The sequence below is a fragment of the Electrophorus electricus genome, chromosome 15, assembly GCF_041902795.1.
Source record: "Electrophorus electricus isolate QZ-2024a chromosome 15, ASM4190279v1, whole genome shotgun sequence".
Taxonomy (NCBI): domain Eukaryota; kingdom Metazoa; phylum Chordata; class Actinopteri; order Gymnotiformes; family Gymnotidae; genus Electrophorus; species Electrophorus electricus.
This window is the reverse complement of record NC_137511.1, coordinates 17,222,510-17,245,632: the sequence shown is the minus strand read 5'-3', so window position 1 is coordinate 17,245,632 and position 23,123 is coordinate 17,222,510. Positions and strand designations below refer to the sequence as shown.

The following is a 23,123-nucleotide window of genomic DNA, read 5'->3' as shown; positions in this document are numbered from 1 at the left end:
AAAATTAAAGATATAATTTTGATTGAAAAGACCATTAAAAAGGAAACCGTGTTGCTTCCCAATTTAAGATTATAAAGTTAAACAATGCCAAATGTCTGGACGTTTACATTACATATTCAGGCTTTCCACTTTAAATTTAGAAGAGCGAGGATAACTATATACTCCTAAAAGCCATAACCTTCTGATTGCATCCTATTTGGGGCTACCACAACTGTAGCAAATCTATTTCTACGCTAGGCCACAGTCCTTTGTAGCTTTCCTGTCCCTCTTTCCACAAGGACCATGTTATTGCACACCGATTGACCATGTCTGCTCTCAGAAGGGCCTCAGCACACCTCATAAATGCCCCATCGCATTTGTTCTTCAAGTTACCGTTTGTCTCCAGCCTCCTTGATTTCTCCACTCTGTTGAGGAAGCTGGGGGAAAATGCCAGCCATCAGAAACACTCTAGTAGAGTCTTCCCTCCAACTCCCCCACCCCTTCCTTTGACAATAGAGAGAGCTTTGGCTTTTCTGATGGTCTAGTCAAGCGTGCTGTGACAGATTGGTTGGGACACTAACCAGTCAGGTCCTCAAAGAGACAAAGAGGTTGCGAGAGTTCAGGAGAGAAGAATGGTCTGCCAAATGGGAGGGAGACACACTGAAAAGAGGGAATGGGTTGAGGGGGGGGCATTTCACTGATGGAAAGAGAAACCTTGTGACCATCTGCTTTGACGTAGGACAGCAGGCTCTCATCTGTATTTTTAGGGAGCTGTAGAAATGGAGTAAATTAGCCTGTCAGGAAGATTAAAGAGCTGCAGAGAGGGAAGAGGAGAATGAACGAAGACTGAAAGAAACTGAAAGAAAAAGAGGATGAAGACATAGAGAGAGAGAGAGAGAGAGAGAGAGAGAGAGAGAGAGAGAGAGAGAGAGAGAGAGAGAAATAGAGAGAGAGAGAAAGACTTTGTGACATTAAGCCTAGACAGTACAATGGCTAGAGAGAGGTAATGAGAGAATAAGTAAGTGGTCTTTTTGAAGTGGAACCACTGATTTCAATGTAAACCATAAAAAACAACCCTTCCATATATCTCACAATAACAACTGCTAAAATTAAATCAATCTACTTCAAGTTACAATGCCCATAACCACATGGTTCATCTGGAACACTTTGCCATGTCAATTCCATGATTAGATTTATGATTGTCAATGTAGTGCCCATTCAAGGAAATCAGGTGTGCTAACACATCAGATCAGATTTCCATGGCCATGATGAAGTGGCTATATGTGCTCAGGGGTGATAGAACAAACCTCATTTCCTTAAAGTTTACAGAATTTTAGAAAATGAATTGATTTGCCAGAGTCTGAACTCGTGCAGAAATCTCACAGTTTTAAGCCGTTCTTGTGAATGCCCTCACTCATCTTACAGGAGGCACTCTAATTAGAGGTCGACTTTTTTCCCTCTACTTCTCTTCTTCTCCATTCTTTACACAAGTCCCTCTTCATACTGCTCTCCACACTATCACCATCATTAACACACACACACACACAAACCTGCCAACAAAATACACTCCATCCCCCCCACACACACACACTGTTAGACCATCCAAGTGATTTATTCACTTGCAAATCTCAAAAGATGAAGTTTTTCTGCCTCCACTTTCTTCTCTTGCTTTCTCTCTTTCTCTCTCTCTCTCTCTCTCTCTCTCTCTCTCTCTCTCTCTCTCTCTCTCTCTCTCTCTCTCTCTCTCTCTTTCTCACGCAGGCTACCATGTGCACAGTTGCCGGGGCATGCTAAAACTGACTTGAACGCCGGTTGCAGAATTCCTTGCCATTGGTTAGCGTTGACTGTAGGATCCCACACAGCACATAAGCAGAGCAAGCAAGTGGGATTCAGAGGGTAGTGTGAACTGAGAGCTGAAAGTTAAGTGATGCAGTAAAAAAGTGAGAACTGGGCAGGAACACTTACATGCTCCTCAAGGGAACTTAACTGAACGTGGATCAGAAAGCAGCAAAAACCAAAAAGAAAAGCTGGGAGAAGCATATATGAGGCAGAGATAGTTGGCAAGGAAGAAAAGGTAAGAAGCAGAATTCTTTTTCAAACACTTTTGAAAACTCCAGAAAATTAGTTTATGTTTTTGTGAATGTCTTAGTTGATAACTTTGTGTAACCTTAATATTATGTGTATCCCTGTACATGGACTGTGTCATGCCTGGAATAAAGTCTTTGGGACTTTGTGGAGTTTTAATGCTAAAACTGGAAGTTTTAAGAATTGTGGCTTTTGCAAGAGATTGCATGAGAAGTAAAGTTTTGTTTTGATTATTTATTTAGCATTACCACAGAATACAGTGTGCACACTCAAGGACATGTTACGCCCTCCCTGCATTCATTTTTGCTCCTCTCCCCTTTTCTTCTTAAACCAGTATTCTATTACCTGCCTTGCCGTGACAGGTTAAAATAAGTGTGGAGATTGACAAGTGAATTCTCACCAGGGTATTGAGACATCCTAGTCATTATCAGTGTCAGAAGCAGTGATTAATGACCAGCAAAACGGCATACATTATTCATCTTGCTTCAGAATAACAACAGCTCTCCACCAATCATGCAGGCTAACCTCTCTCTGTCCTAAAATCAGAATGGTCTGCGTAAATCATTTGGTAACAGTAGTGATAAATGCTTATAATCTCAAAAGGCTTTTTGCTTCCCTAACTCAATGCATCATAGATTAATATGCATGTGAATATATGCCTAATAAGAGACTTTTAGTGATTAGTAAAATAAGACAGAAGTCATGCATGGCTGTAAAAGAAGCAGGAATAAACTGTTTTGTGGTACCACTGATTACAAACCTTTGCAGATGACACCCATGTGCCATAACATCACAGCCACGTACCAGTGCACAGTGCAAATGTCATTATGGCTGATTTAATTTCCCCAGAAATGACAAGATCTCCATTTTATGATGTCTACAGAGTAATGAGGGTATATAAAAGAGGAGAACTGAAAAGAAAGGGAATATATAATGCTATAAAGGTAGAGGCTGGGTGAACAGTGTTCAGAGCAGACCAATTTTAGACTGCACTCTAGAAACCAGCTTAAACCCACAGAGTCAGAGTCCTACAACTGCTTCTGATAGTGTTCTGTTAAACATAAGGGTGCTTTACAGGACACAGTAAATGTTATAAATTGTGAATTATTTTATATTCCACAACTTATTTTCCTGCATATATGTACCCCCTTTGTGTTATGTTTTAACAGCACTTCATATGTCAAGCCAACTTCCAGCACATGATATGTACTAGAGAATAAAAAGGATCCTGATTTTACTAGAGCTTCTACATGAATTCAATCCACTTTTATAAGCATGAAAGACATCATGTTTGTGTATGCAAGCATGTGTTTATACACCTGACTTCACTTATGAAGGTGGCGAGAGAGCGGGAGGATAGGGGCAAAATGGAATGCAATTCAGTTTTTGGAATGTGAAATTTGATAAGTAACTTATATACCAGGGCTGACGCTTTAACAGGGTAGAGGCAAATCCTCTCTACTTAAAGAGGCTTTTAGCAAATTATTAACCAATATAGGATAAGAAGAGGGCAAGGAATCAAGAATCATAACTATAATGACAACTATATATAACAAAAGGCAAATGTCTCCTGACAGGTTATGTAGTCAATCACCTTCCTGTCCCTTAGCTAAATTACAATTTGATAGTTTTCTCTACACTTAATCTCCTCTTTGAAACTCTACTTTGTATAACCTTGAAACACAGGGACTCGAGGTCAAAGATATGAAGTGCCTTGGTGGTGGTGATATTGGGAACCATGCAAAATCAATTCAGGTTAACAAATTTGCCATGACACAGCCCTCTGTGCCCCCCCCCCCCACCACCACCACCCCCAAGCACTGAATCACTTCCTCTCTCTATGGCCTCCTGGCCTCTGTAAACATTTGATACAGGGTGCAAGGAATGGAGAATGCAGACATGCTTCCTGTGAAATCAGCCCTGGATAATGCTATAGAATAGAACAGAGGGAGGTTAGTCACTCAGTCACCTACCACAGCTCTGTCAGCCTGGAATGTATGAAAATAGAGTTGAATGGGACATCATTTACATACATTCTCTATAGTTAACATTTTTACACCAAAAGGTCAAATAGTATATTGTGTACCAGTTTCATGTTTTCTTAATATTTGTGAATTGAATAGGCTTTAGCTTTCTGTATATCATTCTGTGTATGAAAATACAGTATGATAATGTTTGGACATAGGAAAACATCAACATGTAAGTTGTTTTTCAGAGTGCCTCTGTGTGTTTGTGTGTGTATGTTTTATGAATGTGTGTATGTGTGTGTGGGTGTGTGGGCACGCGCACATGTGCACGTGTGCGCCAGTGCATGCTGCAGCTGCTGGAAGTAGCTTGAAGGAATATATTGTTTAGGAGATCTCATTCACAGTCTGCTTGCATCTTTAGGAATCTGTGCTTGGTAAAGGAGTGCAGGAAGCCACGGTATTTTTGTCCCTTACACTCTACAGTATAGCAGAGTGAAGAATTACACATACCACACTCCTAGCAAAAAGGAAACTCCTGCTTTCTATGAATAGGATTTTCTCTTGTACCAGACAGTACAAATGTACGTTCCCTAACTAATTTTTATTTTAAATCCCAGTGACCTTGTAGTAAGAATGGCTTCTCTTGTCCTCAATCAGACAAATCTCTCTCATGTGGATCCTGTAACATTCTCTCCCTCTGCTCTTCTAGCCTACTATCCATAGGTGTGTGGCAAAGCCCAGCTACCCTTAAAAAAATAAAATGAAGTATAACATTAGCCCCTGAAAGATGTGTGTATTGTTTAGCCAGAACAATAATATAGCATGTCAGCTCATTAGCTGTGACAAAATGGTGGTGAATGCAGGGGTGGGAGTGTTGGTGAGGGAGTGGTTGAGATTTGACCCTACTGGTGGAGCTGCAAAGGACAGGCAGAAGGGGGGCTGGGGGGATGGCTTAAGAAGAAGCTCATTTGACTTCATAATGGCAATGAGCCTGCTGAACTAGTGAAAATGGCTGATACAGGAGGGAGGGAACCACGTTGTTCTGCCAAGGAAGCCCATGGGAAACTAAAGCTTAAGAGAGTCAAGGCAGCAAAAAAACAACTGAGGGACCCAAACTCTTGGATACATCTTCCCCCACCCACCTATCCCAGCTGGACAAAACGGTTCTGGCTGTACAAAAGAAACACACCCCCATGCCCTCAACTGGTTCATGAGGCTTTTTAGTGGTGATGAAGTAAGGTTCAAGAGTCTGATGGCGCGCAGGACTCTACAATGCCCACCTCCTTCACACAGAAGAATGAAGTGAGGCCGGCTCCTTTTCTCAGCGCTGCTCTTTTGTTTCATGCAGTATGTCTTGCAGACCATTGGTGGTCTACCATCCTCTTCCACACATGGCCATTCTTTTCTTTCCAGAGAAAAAGAGACCCTCTTTGTGTTAAATAAAAAAATGAACAGATGGTATCTGTCTGATAAAAATAGAGAAAAGGCCCAAATGTCATGAGGTGATGCTTGTTGTCCCTCTTTGTTTTGTTTCATTTTTTTTATGCATGAAAAATTAATTATAAAAATTACCTTGTTTAGAATGTGTTGCTACTGAAAATTAATCATAGAGTAACACACCAGTCATTTGAATATATTTCTGTTTGTAATTTTTTTTGTTCTTTTAGCGTGGCAATCGTAGCAAAGCACCTACACAGAGGTGTCTGTGCCTGTTTGTTGATATGCTATTGATTATAACATTGTACTGTGTATTGTATAAAGCATTGTTGCCAGTATGATGCAGCATTGGGAAAATGAGAAGGGAAGATCACCTTTTGTGTTGTTTCACTGTAACCGAGCTCCAAGTAGAGAGACAGAACAAGTGAGGGGGTAGAGAGTTGAGATTCTGCACAGAGGTGATGAAGAACCAACGTCTGGAGGGGCTGGAAAGTCTTCAGGCCCTTCATCTGAGACCTCTCTGCTTGTTTTGATTGTTTTTCTTTGAACAAATCTGTTATTTCAGCGGCCATAGAAGTACTGATTTGCTACTGCCTCTAATTAGATACAAGGCAGGTTGTGTTTTTGTTAAGAATATTCTCTTGACATTAATTAGACATAATAATGTTTCTCAGGGCTGCTCTGCATTTTGGATTGCACTTTTTGTTTCTTCATAATTATGGTTAGTGTCATTGGTGCCATAGTGTTGTATACAACTTAAATAGTTTTAATATAGGAGTAGAAAACAATATTGGAATGTATAACTCACTTATCTTTGTATGTTTTAACAGAGATCCACCTGAATTGTAAAACAACAAAGAGGAACGCTGAAGATCCCTTCATGAGAACTGAATTCCTGGCCTAAGAGATTTCATCACTACTATGGCTGACTTGTTTCTGAGGAAAAGAAACTTTATCATAGTTGTCATTGTTTTGACAACACTGATTCAGGTATTGGTCGGAAATAAAACTACTATGAGAGCAAAATCCTTGAGAAGAGCAAAGAGAGGATGGGTTTGGAATCAGTTTTTTGTTCTTGAGGAATATACAGAACAAAAACCCCTTTACATCGGAAAGGTAAGGGAGATCCATAGTTCACAATCCAAAATATCTTTAGGTATTAAAGAATAATTCAAAGCCTTGTTTGCAGACTTAATGGTGCAATCGCAATTAACATTGCAACTGACTTTTGGGAAATCTAGACCTGTTATATTCCACTATACGTGGATTATTTTAGAACAGTTTTTCTACAAAGTATTTGAGTAAAATTGTTAGTTTTAATTAAATGAATTTATTAGTAGGTGAGATGTCACCTTTAGTGCACTGTGTAGGTGCAGTTGGTGAGTTCAGATATCTATAAGCATTAATTCCACACTCATGGTTTCAGCCACTTTGTGGTGTAAGGAAACTGAATGCAGTGCAGTTTATGAATGGCAATTTACAGTATGACCTCTGTCCTTATTATTTATATTACTGATGCAATAATAGTAGCTATATATTACCCCTGCACAGAACTATGAATAGGGTGTGGCTGCAAGAGAAACAGACTGGTGAGACAGATGTCATAAGTAAGGAAAGACAGAAAAAAAGTGAAACACACACTGTGAATAGAAATAGTGGACCTTATTCAAAACCTTATTCATCAGAAAAGATGGACACTAATTCTTGGTCAAGTATATAGAAAGAACATACAATAGTTTCCATTCTTTATGCTTCAGCACCATGGATAGGTCAGGTTGTTTTTTACTGGAAATATGATGCTTATACAGAATCAGACATAACCTAAATGGGAGCCTTTTTTTTCAAACAACTTTTTTTCAGTTAGTTTAAGCAGTGGAGTAGTGTTGCCATCTGAGTTGGATTTGAGGAGACACAGAAAACTAAAAGTCTAAAGCTGAAATGGAACCCAAGATACAGAACTGTACATCAGTTCTTCTTCTTCTTCTTCTTCTTCTTCTTCTTCTTCTCTGTACTATTTATGTCTTTTTGCCAGACATAAAAGCAGCCTAAAAAAGGTATCTTTGCCAACTCACTGACTGGCAGTGAAATGTCCATGCTAAATGAACTTCAGCACATCTGGCTTGCTAACTAGAAATTTATCTACATTATTGATAGACACAAAGTTCTTAAAAGTGAAGACCACAAATACCTGATTGCTGTGAAGACTTATAGTTATTCTACCTTTACTCATATAATTAGGTAAGTAATCATAATTATGGTGTATTACATTTAAGAATGAACACTTTTAGTATGTTTAGCTTTGTTGGTGATTAAATTTTACCAAGTGTGGAAAAAAATTATTTTTACTACTCAGGACTGGCAAACATAAGGCACTACTAGCAAACCAATAGACATCTTTATTAGCTATCTATGTAGCTAACATAAAAGATCAGTAACATTTTAACATATCAACATATTGGTCCTCCCAAGATTTCTTTCTTAATTCCACCCAAGGAGTTATTCCTTGCTACTCGGTCCACTGGCTTTGGCATTATGGATCTGGACTCATACATTTGTAAAACAGCTTTTACAATGTGAAAACACATTGTAAAAGGCACTATATAAATTGTAAAGGCACCATAAAAATTGCAAAAGTAAATTTGAGATGAATTTGGCTTGTATTTAATAGACACTCACTGCTGCCTGATGTCAAACTGAGTTGACTGTTAGAGAGAAACTAATTAATCTTTTTAAACCCAGTGAAATCACAAACAATAGTATTCTTGTGTACTCCTAGCAACAGATGTCTTTGCCATTTCAAACCCTGAATCAAACCTCGAGTCCATCAGAATGAGGTAACCTTCTTAGCTATTGTGTTACTTGAGGGCCTCTAATGTGTTCTTGCCATAGCAACGAAAACGTCATGCAGTTTTGTTTTTTTTTAATTGAATCATTTTGTCATATTACATATATTGTTATATTATAATAGAACTGAACCTATCAGCAAGTGTTCTCAATCTGTATATTGCGATACAGATGTAATATTGTCCTTCATGGGGAAATAATCAGGTATAGCACGAATACATACTATGGAAAAGCACGCACATTCCTTGCCCAGTCATTGTAAGAATAATGTAAAATTACTTTATGCTCTTTGGTAAGAGCATGGATTATGACTCAGTCATTGTGTTTGAGCTACACACGTGATTTTAAGGTTTTCAGCAGGTCCCTTAGCAAGTCATGGTTGCACTGCTTTAAGTTGTCATTGTAACGGGGCTGCTCGAGTACCGAAGGGCGTGGAGCAGGACATACAGACTCTCTCGACTTGGACGAACATTTATCACACACAACGTTTCGGCACTCACATATAACATAAACGATGAACATGAACACAATATGGTTAACAACGACGAGACTAACCATAACATCACGCTACACCAACAGTGACTGACACACTGCACACTTTGACACAGGTTTATATACATAAAGACAAGACAAAGTGCAGGAGTGGCCACAAACAAATATCCTCCCACTACACGTGGCGGGCCAAACCACGTGACTCATGGGAGGCGAGTGTTCCATAACAGTCATGTGCTCTTCTTTACACATTTGGAGGAGGACTAGGACATACCATAATAATTACATTTTGGTAATTATCTGATGTGCAATTATTTGTGTAATTTGTGTGTAATTATTTTCTCTTAAATTTTACACACTAAGAAAGTTGAAAAAAAAAAGTGGGCCTGGCATGTTAAACACATGGCACAATAAATATTTGACTTCACACTAACAATTTGTTACTAACAACAAAGATTTATGGCAAATAAAAGTGTGATATTCTGATATATAAAATCAGGTGGTTTTGAATTATTTAAACTCAAGTGCCCTTGTCTCTTTCAAGAATTTCACTTTAACTTCATTAGATGACTGTGAACATGCTGTCTAGAGTCAGATTGCCAACTGGCAGCAAGCATGTAAAAGGTGTGTACATAAAATGACTGAAACTTGAGTGCCCCAAATCAGAACTTAGCTTCAGTCATTAATGTAAAAGGGGGTGTGTTTCTAATTTGTTTTTAGCTAATTAGCTTACTTGTTTAATTGAGGGAACTGAAAGAATGAGCAAAAAATATATATGTGTACAGTATATGCTTCTATATAACTAATTATGCCTGAATTTTGCATTATCTCTTGAAGTCTTCTGTCTGACACCAAAACTAATGCCGTAAAATATTTCTGCTTTTAAAAATGTCCAAGTAGACTTGCATTTCATTGCCACCAATACGAGTGGACTAATAGCACCTGTTTCCCTGTCTTCTTCAGCTTCACTCAGACATGGACAAAGGTGATGGCTCCATCAAATATATTTTATCAGGGGAAGGTGCAGGCACTACTTTTACCCTTGATGACAGCACTGGTGACATCCATGCCATCCAGAGGCTGGACCGGGAGGTGAAGGCCCAGTATGTGCTCCGAGCCCAGGCTAGACAACGTGAGACAGGCCACCCGCTGGAGCCAGAGTCAGAGTTTATTGTAAAGATTCAGGACATCAATGACAATGAGCCTAAGTTCCTGGATGGACCATACTTTGCAACTATACCTGAGATGTCTCCCATTGGTACAGTATCCATAGAAACTATATATTTTGTGCACTGTAGTGTAAAGTGTAAAGTTTGGCATATAAGAGATCTTTTTTACTTACCTAATTATCTTTAACTTTAATCTGCATGTGTGGTAGTTCCTCTCCCAATTAATTTAGTTCAGTTTAGTTAAATATGTGATGGTAATATCACCTCTAACAAAGGGTTTTTTTATGTCAAATTATGTTTTCATTTTGTGTCAAAACATAATTAAAATTTATATAACAATACAACATAAAGAACAAAATATTGTATTATTCCACTTTCTAGGGGAAAAAAATGGCTCAATTATTTCAAATCCTTACTGATTATATACCTTTGTGCGGGTCTCTTCTTATGCCAAACCAACTCCTTTATTTGTGTTCTCCAACATTCCTCAAGGGGCAGGTGGGTAAGGTGAGTTTTGCAGGGGTGTTTCTTACATAAGATTTACACCACAGTGAACTATTGATGGATAAAACTTAACAGAAAAGTTAATAAGCCTGACACACATGTCTGAGAAAAGTCTTTTCTTATTTGAATTTTGTTTGAATTTTTAATTTTAATTTGGTTTTAATTTCAACAGATGGTTGCATTTTTCCCAGTTTAGGATGAAATTGATAAACAGCAATTTCCATGATGAGACAATTCTTAATTAGTATTCAAGTCAAGTGTCAATAGGATTTTTATTATCATTCCAACTATATACAAATATACGGTGAAACAAAATTTCTCCAGGACCATGGTCGTGGTCGTCTCTCTCATGACTCTTCATTTAGAGAGTAAGAATATTATGAATCCTGAAATATTTTGTTATTCTTATTCCCTCTTTCCTGTGTCCCTAGGCACGTTTGTAATTCAGGTGACAGCAACGGATGCAGATGACCCATCATATGGTAACAGCGCTCGGGTAGTCTACAGTATTCTGGAGGGTCAGCCTTATTTCTCTGTAGATCCTAAGACAGGTAAGAGAAACAGAATCACAGATTCTTTCAATAATATGGTTAATCATCATGATATAAGAGCTATTTTAAAACTATTTGTTAACCTCATTGGAGACAATTTTTATTCAGTTCACCTTTTTGCAACATATCTAAACTAAAGGGCAGAAATAATGGTATTAGTTTAGGAGTTTTTTCATTTCGAACTCAAGCTCCACAAAATGGTGAAGTGCAGGTTTGTAATGAGTACAGATATAGCAGTCTGATAAGGGTAAACTTGGCCTTGCTAGGTGAAACACATTAGGTATGTCAGCTGCCTATGTTTGCCCTTATGGAGAGCATAGTTTTATGCAGGTGTGAAAAAATGCTATAAATTAAGAATCCTTTCAAAAATGGAAGTGTTTATAGTTTATTTTAATCAATTAACAAAATGCAGTGAATGAACAGAAGAGAAATCTAAATCAAATCAATATTTGGTGTGACCACCTTTTGCCTTCAAAACAGCATCAATTCTTTTAGGTACACTTGCACACCGATTTTCAAAGAATTCGGCTGGTAGGTTGTTCCAAACATCTTGGAGAGCTACCCACAGATCTTCTGTGGATGTAGATTTCCTCAAATCCTTCTGTCTCTTCATGTAATCACAGACAGAATCGATGATGTTGAGATCAGGGCTCTTTGGGGGCCATACCATCCCTTCAAGGACTTCTTGTTCTTCTTTATGCTGAAGATAGTTCTTAATGACATTGTCTGTATGTTTGGGGTCATTGTCCTGCTGCAGAATAAATTTTGTTGCCAATGATACGACCTCCCTGATGGTATTGCATGATGGATAAGTATCTGCTTGTATTTCTCAGCATTGAGGACACCATTAATCCTGACCAAATCTCCAACTCCATTTGCAGAAATGCAGCCCCAAACTTGCAAGGAACCTCCACCATGCTTCACTGTTGCGCTGCAGACAATCATTATTTTACCGCTCTCCAGCCCTTAGCTAAACAAACTGCCTTCTGCTATAGTCAAATACTTCAAATTTTGACTCATCAGTCCAGAACACCTGCTGCCATTTTTCCGCAGATTCTATGTTATCGTGCATAGTTGAGTTGCTTGACCTTGTTTCCATGTTGGAGGTATGGGTTTTTGGCTGCAACTCTTTGATGAAGACCACTTCTGCCCAGACTTCTCCAGACAGTAGATGGGTGTACCTGGAACCTCACCTTGGTAGCAGTTTGACTGTTCATCACCCAGTTTTAAGCTTCCTACACAGCTGTTTATGTTTCAGTAATCACTGTGTTTCAACCTACATGTGAAATTGATGATCATTTGCACCTGTTTGGTATAATTGCTAGATCATACACCTGACTTTAATCCTACAAAACCCCTGACTTTGTGCAAGTTTACCTATAAGAATTGATGCTGGTTTGAAGGCAAAGGGTAGTAACACCAAATATTGATTTGATTTAGATGTTTCTTTTGTTCACTCACTTTGCATTTTGTAAATTGATAAAAAATAAACATTTTGTATATTTGAAAGGATTCTTAGTTTACAGCATTTTTTTCACACCCACCTAAAACTTTTGCACAGTGCTGTACAATAGTTCCGGTATTGGTCAGAATTAATAATATGGAAACTCTTTCCTATAAACAAATATTTGAGTGCTTGTTTATACTGTATCTGTATGTGTCTGTCTGCCTTCCTGTCTCTCTCTTTCTCCCTTTCTACCTCCCTCTCTCTGTGTATCTGATCTGTTTACTGCAGGTGAGGTGCATGTGTCCTTGGCAGACATGGATCGGGAGGTTAAAGAGCAGTACCATTTGGTTATTCAGGCTAAAGATATGGGAGGACAGCTCGGGGGTCTGGCTGGCACCACTACAGTTAACATCACACTCAGCGACGTCAATGACAACCCACCCAAATTCACCAAGAGTAAGGGCATTTATTCCTCTAAACTACAGTCTCTCCTCCCTCATGGCTTGCAGTTCTGGGTCCTCCTGTAATTGAATTATATACATGAACATTACAATTCTGATTTGATTCCAAATCCCCCTTTTTCCTGCCTTACTATCGTTGTTCCAGCTCTATCATTCTTAATGACCCATTTCTGTTCCCCTCTGTAAGGTTCACCAAAGGTCATAAGCTCATCTGGTAACCATGACAACCCTGTCTGTCTGCTTTATGGGTGGTCTTGCTTTGTCCATGGCAAAGCAAAAGCCCCAGTTATGATTACCTCATATGTGTACATACACCTATGCATTACTTTTTCAGCAGTGGATAGACTCTCTTACCATGAGCAACTTACATTGATCAGTAGACAGCACATGTCCGCCCTGGGAATCAAACTTACGACCTTGGTGTTGTGAGCATGTTTTTGCACCTGCTTTATTAGTTAAAAAAAGTAAAACATAGTGTCCTTCAAACACAATGAATGTATACAAAGTCTGTGGCACTAAGTGGCCCTTTATTAAATAAGTCAGGTGAAATGTTTAGAACCAGCATTCAAGGATCCCTGAAGACATTTGGCTCCCTCTACAGGAGAAAAAGAAGTACAGCAGTCATATCAGTTACACTGAAAACAGGTATACAGTTCTTATGAAAGAACACTATAGAAGTGCCTAGTTTATTGTTTTCCATACTCAAAAACCTGATTTGTCTTCTATTACGTTTTTGATCATTTGCTGATGTATTAATACATGTGTGGTGTAGAAGGAAATATGTTGACTAGACTAGTGGTGCAGTCCTCTATGTGGCTCTCTACCCCTGCCAACTGAATCATGCTGACTCTCTTGTGTTTGTATATTTTACACTGTAATTACTTCAAAAGTTATTACTTCACTTTGCAGATTTGATGTGATATTTAGTATTTTTCACCTTTCTCTCTCCCAGAGTTGTATCAGATGAGTGTTCTGGAATCGGGCCCAGTGAGTTCAGTAGTGGATCGAATTGAAGCCAAAGATCGTGATCTGGGCATTAATGCTGAAATGAGATATAGCATCATTGACGGTGATGGACGAGACACCTTTGACATCAGCACTGATGCCAGCAACCTGTATGGTGTCATCACTATTAAAAAGGTAGTTACCGAAATGTATAAGACTCCCAGATACCTCAGCAGTCAGTAACTGAGAGCAAGGAAAGTTGTAGTGTTGCTATACTTCAGCAGGTTTGTTCTGATAATGTTATGCAAAAGCCTGTGTCAACAACCTTGTGTGCCACTTGTCACAACTCCTGATTTAAGCTCTAATGGACAGAGTTTGTATAAAGAATAGTAATGCCACAGGTCTATTCACTAGGCATTCACAGATCAGTGATTTTTTTTAAGCATAATTGAGAGGTTAGCTTCTTGCTAAAGAAGCCAGGAATAAGTGGCTAGGGAGTTAAGTTAAATAATTAGTTATTTTTACTGAATTTGCTTATTTGCCCTCAGTGTATATGTGCTTTTTTGTCCGTTTCAGCATCTGGATTTTGAAAGAAAGCGCAGCTACACTCTAAAAGTGGAAGGCTCAAATGCTCACATTGACCCCCGCTTCATTAACAAAGGATTATTCAGTGATGTGACAATTGTCCATGTGAGTGTAGAAGATGTGGATGAGCCTCCGGAGTTTGAATATCCATTCTACTATGTGGAGGTGCCCGAGGATGCGGAAATAGGCACCATCTTAACAATGATATCTGCTAGAGACCCTGATGTTGCAAACAGCTCAGTAAGGTGAGAAGCAGTTCAGCAAGCCAGCTCAGAGCCAGAATCTCTCAGTAATTGCTAATGAGAATAATATTAGCCTAAAGGCATTACAATTAGTATTCCATGATTTAGTGAATGCCATATAAGCCAGCACACTACATTTCAGTATAAAACTCCAGGTTGGAATGCATTCTTTCACCAATACCATATAAATATTTGTTCCTTGTATTCTGTGCATGTAAAATGCTATTGCCATGACCATCATATTTATATATAGTCTTATATATTATATATAGTCTTTGAAAGGAAACACAAACATCCAGTATTGGTGAAACGACCAATAAGTTAATTTATTTATATTGAGTATATTTTGTAGCCAGGATTTATATACTGAAGCATTATTTGGCTAAGATGCAAAAAGAGATAGCACAAGAGATGTATAGTAAACACATACAGAAAACCCATATCCCTGTCTTTCTACAACATACTGAAATATTATGTGAAATTATGGAAACATGGAAATAAGTGAAATGGGAATTGTTTTTGGTTTTAGTGTATGTATTTACTTATTGATTTATTTCTTGGAGCACAATGGTGTTTTGTGTGAATGTATGTTCAGGATTTGTGCTTCTTTTTTTGTTTGTGCGTGTACGCACATTTCTACATTGTGTTCATTACACTTCAGGTCTCAAGCAGACTTAATTTAGTTAGCCATGATGAAATCATTGCACTATATCTACATGCTAATTAGAACATATTAGAACTCACACAAACTGTCATATGCAAATGCATATATACAAACCAAAGCTCACACATCCTGACAGATTGCTATGGAAATAATAAATTAGTATTATTATTAGGCAATATTTTTGCTATAACTAGCTTTCCTCTGCATTTTTGTCAGGTACTCTATAGAGCGTATGAGTGACCCTGACAAGTATTTCTACATGGACATCACCAGTGGTTCTCTGATAACAGTACTGCCTTTGGACAGAGAGGAAGTCACTTGGCACAATCTCACAGTTTTAGCCATGGAGATGAGTGAGTAGACACAGATGCACACACTGGAATTAACTGTCTATATTTCTACTGTTTTGACTCCAAGTGGATCAGTGAACCACTGTAAATATACCAGTACAGTTTGCCCTCAACTGCTTAAGTACAATTGTTAAAACTCTTTAAAAAAAAACACTGCATAACTTGTTCATAACTTGTTTACATACATAACTGTTAGAATGAAAAGTTTTTTGGTTTTTTTTTTTTCTGTGCAGTTGTCTGCAACTGGCATAGTATAAATTATTCTGTCAGTTAAAGGTCAAAATCTATCCAACCCAAATTTACATTTGTAATCAAAGGTCTCATCACTAAAGTTATTTACTTCACATATGCAGAACAAAATGGTGCAGTCTTTCAATTTCATATGCAAATCAAATATGCTTGTTTTAATTTGCAGTCCAAAAGTACATTAGGTAAATGTACACCTAATTCCATACATTATCTTCAAACTGTGAAGGTAATGCTTAAAATGGTGAAAAAATGCTTCTGCCCCATTCAGTAATATTAAATAACTCTTTTTGGGACACACTGTAGAGTAACAACTATTCTTAAGTTTTCTAAAAATATATATTATTTTAAATAATTAAAACATGCTGCAATATATTTATTGGTTATAATGTTCCAATGCTTTGTTAAAAATGAACCTCATATTAATGCAAAAAAAAGGAAATCTTGAACTGAGCATTAACATCACATGATAACGATATGTGTGCATTGGTGTCTCTCATAGATAATCCATTGATGATTGGAAGCGTGTCTGTCGCCATAAAGGTCCTAGACGTAAATGATAATCCACCATCACTAACGCAGTACTATGAGGCTTTTGTATGTGAAAATGCACAGGCAGGACAAGTAAGAATACATACTCACTCTCTCTCTTGCTCTCTTTTTCTCACTTACACACACACACACACACACACACACACATTAAACAAACCAGCCAACTCAAAAGTTAAATTGAGTAAGACAGCTGAGTAAATTCACTGTTAATTATGAATTGGTGCTTAAAGAGTTGTTATATCAGGCTTAAGTATTTTAGAAATTCAGTGATTGGATACTTACATCAATCCTTAAATAAAATGGGTCAATGTGCTTTGTGTTTTGGGTCAGCTGATCCAAACTGTGACAGCTATAGATCCAGATGAACCAACTGGGGGACAGCATTTCTACTACAGTCTAGCACCTGAAGCAGCAAATAATCCCAACTTCACACTCAGGGATAATCAAGGTGAGAATGACCAGGACTATTACATCACTAACTATGAGTGCTACCTGTCTGACTGTGGTTATGCATGGCAGATTGGGGATTGGATTTTTATGTCTATTTAATGGCAAATTCTGCAATCTATTGTGAGCTACTGTGTACCCAATCACAAATCCCTTGTATGAATTTACATACTTGGGCAATAAATCCAGATGCACTTTTGCTCAGTTGCTTAAAGCCTTGAAAAAATGAAGGGAAAAAAGAAATGTGAAATCAATAGCACTGGGACTGAGTATTTTCCATGTTTGAGAATTTCCCTAGGTATATGCACTCTGAAATGTCTCATATTTTGATTAAGAAGATAATTAAGGTGTTTTGATGTTGTGCCACACACTTTCTAAATGTATTCCTCCCCTCCTCCACCAGATAACTCAGCATGGATATTAACCCGTCGTGGGGGATGGTCATCTCAGACCCAGAATATCTATTATCTACCCATCTTTGTATCAGATGGAGAACAACCTGTACACTCCAGCACTAGCACTCTCACAATCCGTGTGTGTAGCTGTGATGTGGATGGTAATGTGTTAACCTGTCTCGCTGAGGCCTCTATTCTTCCAGTCAATCTAAGCAGAGGAGGCCTCATAGCTATCCTCACCTGTATCTTCATCCTGTTTGGTAAGAAACATCACATAATGAACCAGCAATATAACCCAGTTCAATCAAAATGTATAAAAAAATTACAAAACAAACCTAATTTTTGGCAAACAAATTGGCAAACAAATCGGCAAACAAACCTACTTTTTTTTTATCTATACCTTATTATTTATCATATTTTTCCTCTTGTGGTATATGGAATTTTCCACAAATTTGTATTATTGATTTAGTTAGCAATTCTATAGCTCAGTAATTGTAGTACTTCAGTGCATGGTCAACTAAAGTGAAGGAAAAATTCCAACTTGTGTCTGAAAAGTGTTTATGATATTATAAACTTGTGATACCAAAACCTTATTTTCTCCTCTCCTTAGTGATGCTCATGCTCATGCTGACCCTGCAGAGACACAGGAAGAAGCCTTACTTGACCAACGAGGAGGAAAATGTGCACGAGAACATAGTATGTTACGATGACGAGGGTGGCGGAGAAGAGGACACAGAAGCTTTCGACATCGCTGCACTCTGGAACCCTCACGCGGAACCCGTGCGCTATGCTAAACTACGTCAGGACATGTTGCCTGAGATTCAGAGCCTGTCGCGCTATGTTTCTCAGACCTGTGTTGGGGGTGTAAGTGAAGATGGTAGTAACGTGTACAGCTACATGCTAACGAAGCTTTATGAAGCCGATTTGGACCCCAGCGCGCCACCGTACGATTCCCTTCAGACGTATGCATATGAAGGCGAGGGCTCTGTGGCGGAGTCACTCAGTTCTCTGCAATCTCCTGCTTCACATTCTGATCATGATTATGATTATCTGAACGACTGGGGGCCACGCTTTCACAAACTAGCGGAAATGTATGGTGTGATTGAGAGCAAGAGCAATATATGGTAGAGATGTCATGCTTACATAAAAAGAGGCGTGTTGTCATTTGGAAATACAGCAATTAAAACCAGGGAAAAGTGAGATCAAGAGAAGAGAAGAGAATGGACAGAAGGATGAGATGGGAAAGTATGTCAGGAAAGCTGATCTACAGACTGCTGTGTATTTTAACAAAGATGATTGAGGGGTAAATCAGAAACAGAATAAAAACAGGGAGAAAAGGGGCGGAAGGAGATGCTGACCAGTTGGGTAGACAAAGGATATTTAAAAAATGAGTGCCACGCATCATAATGACCTCTAATATCCACTGCTGCTCAAAATATGTCCAGACCAAGACACTGGCAGTTCTGACATTGGACCACTCAAACTGGAAGAAAGATGCTTCAAGTAATCATCAGACATATGATGAGGCAGGATTTAATTTAGCCCTTATTCTAGTCATTAAGATGAGTGACAGATCAGATTCATTTAGATTTGTTAGGAAATTATGCTGGATCGAGGCACACTTGCGCATCTCATCACCGGTGCCAAGGCTAGTTCCTGCTGCAAGAGGGTATGTATCCACAGTCCTTGCTCTGTCATCTGTTGTCTGCTAAATTGACAGGAGCAAGACAAACCCCAGACTGTTGATTCTATAGACATTGTTTTTGATTGGAGAATAGACATGCTTTCTATCATGTTCCATATGTGAGTTTGCAGTCAGCACAAAATATTGCGTTCTATTGAATGGGATTTAAAACCGTCATTTCAGCCTTTTGGGCATCTTTATTTATATTGCTTTTGTGCAGATATTTATTGTTTTAATATAAATTATTTTTGAAGTATGTTCAAGATGCTGAGATTATTACAGACTAGACATCATAAAAAGCTGATAAATTCATGCATAATAGAGATCCTCTACAGATTCAGTGATTGATATTCAATGTATTGATTTGTTTTATATTATAGGAAAATTGTTAAATTTGACAGTTTGTTTGGCTGTGATCATGCATTTTCAGCAAAGCAGCTGAGAAGAATATCACCAGAGGAGTCTGTAAAACTACACATCCATTACTCACTGAGCTTATATAAAAAAAATTTAAGTTAAAATTCTTTTCCATGGTACCAACATTAAGTGCCAAAATACAAAAGAAAATTATTCTCCAGAACAATGCCAAAAAGTTGTCCACTGGGTAATGATGGAAGTCTACTTGAAATAATGTATATTGTATCAGTAACACCAAGTGAGAATTTGAGTGTACATATTTTTTATATGCTTAATAAAGACCAGTCTTTTCAGATCTGTGATTCAGATATCCCTTCATTGAATGTTTAGAAATTTGTGGCAGTTGAAGTGTCTCAACTTAGAATATGTTTTTGCAATATACTTTTCAGATCATTTACTACAAAAATACTTAGACTACTAAGAAACCTTAATTTAACTGCATAAAGCAAACTGGCTAAAGCAACAGAACTGAACAAATTAAAAAAGGAACCCAAGTTCTCAAGAACCCAATGAGCTCAGTAATCAGATTCCTTTGATCTCCAGTATGGTTTTCCATAAGCATTGCCACTTATGGAAATATGACTTGGCAAAACAATAGTTTATCAAAATGAAAAATTCATGTGATCAATGGACTGTCCACTCACAAGCCTTCTTCCTTAATGGTTTAGGAAAAGCTAATGCCAAAATTGCATTTTAAATGCAAAATCAGCTACAGACAGTTCTCTACTTTACTACCTTGAGAAGATGCAACAAAGGGTCTATGACTCAAAAGTAGCTCTGCCCTGCCCACCCCCACAGGGACAACTGTTGTCAGACAGCTGAGTGTCAGTTAACTCCAGGGACAATGGTTTGACATTTTGCTAGAATATTGATTGAGCCAACACCTCCATGTAAAAACCAGTCAGTAACAACTGCACCCACACATACAAATTGTCCAACAGCACACTGAAGGGTTTACTTTCACACAAAGGAAACCATTTGGCTTAAACTGGATTTCCTGAGCACTGGCTAGAGAACACCAAAAGAGGGGAGAGAAAAAAAAAAAAAAAAAAAAAGGCACACAAGTGTACATATGTCAAAAGTGCTTTATTCAAATCACTGTATAAAAGTGAGTTGTGATTAGTTATAAACAGATTGAAATCATGATTGTGATTAAAAGGTGATGGTAAAAGTGCTCTCATCCATTTGGTTCGTGCGCTAGTGTCATCAGCATCATGTGTCTCTTCTGTGAAGTTCTGGAGAAAGTGTATTCCATTGCACCAATAAGAGAAATATATTAAATATTTAATTAGTCTGTCAACATATAACACATTCCTCCAAACTACTTTATTATACTCAAAAAAAAACTCACTAGTATGGAGAAAGAAAAAGTAAATGCTTCATCTTCACAGGATTTTGGTCCTACATTACTGCAAATAACTTCAGCCCTTCATATGGCTGTTCAGTTACCACAGTGAGCTATGGTACAACCATGGCCAGAACCAAGGACAGACCCTCCTCCTCCCCCCCACCCCCTTTTAGTTTACCGATTAATACACTTAGAGCAGAAAAGGTTTAAATCTTTCTGGGTTACATGGGCTAGAGAGACACTCCACTGATTAACCTCTACAGCACTAATCAGACTCTTGTCCAGAGTGAGTCACAGTAGTGCTTTGCTGCTGAAGCTTCCTTACCTTGTGTCTGTGCACATTGTTTTTGTTTATTGTGGGTCATTATCCTCCCTCCACTTTTGGTACTTTCAGTATCTGATATCTGCAAACCTCCCTTCCTTGACTTCTCTTTCAAGGAGAAGGGGAGGGAGAAATAATTTTACACACAGTTATGGCAGGGTAGATGATATCAAGATAAACATTTTACCTTTCGGTTTCTGTGAAATGAATCTTCGTTCAGTCTCCCTCCGTTTCCCAGTTACAGACAGAGCTAGGTTTTCCTCATTTTTCTCCCGAGTAACATTATAGCGAGTACACCCATTAGTGGTGTCCCATGGTGAGGTGGTATGAGGAACACCTTTTGGATCTTCACATGAGCAGTTCTGCTCTCTAAGCTTCGACTGGTGAGACATGGGGCACTTCTCAGAATGCCTGCCCAGAGGGAGTTTTTGATAGCAATGTAATCTTTGGCTATCAACACCTCTCTTCATCCCAAGGGAAGGGTATAAACTGTTTTCAGAGACCTCTCCTTCAGTTTCATCACCCACATTTACCAAACCAGGTGTGCCTGGAGCAGCAGCTTTGCACCTGGGCCTTTTCTCAGGATCACGCTTACATAGTGCGCATAGATTAACTTTATCCCCCGTCAAATGAGCCTGAGCAACTTTATACCGTTTCACTCCATTAGCTTTGGGTGTTGGACTACCAGACATGACACTTGCCCTGCGTTTCATCTGACAACTCTTACAGATTCGTGCTTTGTGGTCAAGAGCAAGAGGCAAACCTACACGTGATGGGGCCAAACAACTTTCATGGTTAGAAGGGCTATGAGCATCAGTGCTACTTCTCTTCTGGAGCTTCTCTTCTTTGAATTTCAAAGACACCAAGTTGGGACCAAGAGATGACTGAACTTGGACATCCTGACTAACCTCAAGCATTTCTTCAAGTTGCTGCTCTGGCCAACTACTGAGGTTGCCCATCTGCTCTTGAGAAGCTAGTTTGTTGTAATAAACATTACTAAAGCCAGCCAGCCAACTGGCTGCAGGAAGGAATGGTGGGAGGGACTCAAGAGAAGTCACTGAATCTTGGCCATCCAGTTCAATCATTGTGCCAACTTGATTTTCCTTTGAAGATAGATCTGCATGTGGTGTGGTCTGGTTACAGTCTATGGGAAGCTCAGAAGGTACTTCCATTAGTGTGGTTAACGATGGTTTCTGAGGTGTTACCAGGCCATTTTGGATCAGCCACTCAGTAGATGGCACATAAGGCACTAGAGACTCTACAGACCAGACAGAAGCCTCCATCTGGCGCAACTCATCCAAACACTTTAGGTCAAATGGCAGCCGCAAGATTTTGAAATGAATGTTCTTTGAGTTCCCACAGAGGTCCTCTTCACCTTTGGATACGTTGGTGTCTCTTTGAGCCACCAAAGCCTCTGAACTATTGCCTGGTTCAGCAGGTGATACAAAGGATCCCTCTAATGCAGTCACTGTGGCACTGGAAGAGCATGGGCCCATCATAAGAATATCATGGCAAGTTGGCATGTACTGTGCATCAGAATGGCTCAGGTCAGCTTCCCTTTGCTCATCCGCTCCACATGATAAAGGTGGGTAACACCTCAAGACTACATCCTCTGCAGAGTGCACAGACCCCATATTGCATTGCAACAGCTCACCATTAGCATTGCTGGCTAGCTCAGTGGTCTCCTTTGCATGTATAATCTGTAGCCCAGCAGGTGTTCCACTACACTCAATTCGTACCTCTTCCGCTTGGAAGAGGATTCCACTGGTCAAAGCTGCCGGTGAAGTGTCAGTGCTAGTGGTGCCAACTACATTCTTTGAGACCATAACATCCTCATGACAAGCTGCTGATTTGTCTTCAGAGGGTCTTGGCGATGAAAGGATGCTGCCAGGGCCAGTACCCCTTCCGGATTCAGAGCTGGTCTGGGAACCTGGTGCAACCCTGCAGTCACCTTGAGAGGACTCTACACACATGGGTTCAGTTTGTACTT

The 23,123-nt window shown here is 38.9% G+C and overlaps 1 protein-coding gene across 1 annotated transcript; it reads left to right on the top strand.

The window, feature by feature from the left end:
* The first annotated feature begins 1,867 nt into the window (after positions 1-1,867).
* LOC113588312 (cadherin-20) lies at positions 1,868-19,749 on the top strand. The gene is made up of 12 exons (XM_027027439.3): positions 1,868-2,053; positions 6,299-6,584; positions 9,768-10,062; positions 10,909-11,028; positions 12,764-12,931; positions 13,889-14,076; positions 14,458-14,711; positions 15,589-15,725; positions 16,471-16,592; positions 16,851-16,968; positions 17,371-17,622; positions 17,973-19,749. The coding sequence occupies exons 2-12, from the start codon at positions 6,390-6,392 to the stop codon at positions 18,488-18,490; spliced, it is 2,367 nt and encodes a 788-aa protein (XP_026883240.2). The 5' UTR covers positions 1,868-2,053; positions 6,299-6,389; the 3' UTR covers positions 18,491-19,749.
* Positions 19,750-23,123: the final 3,374 nt, after the last annotated feature.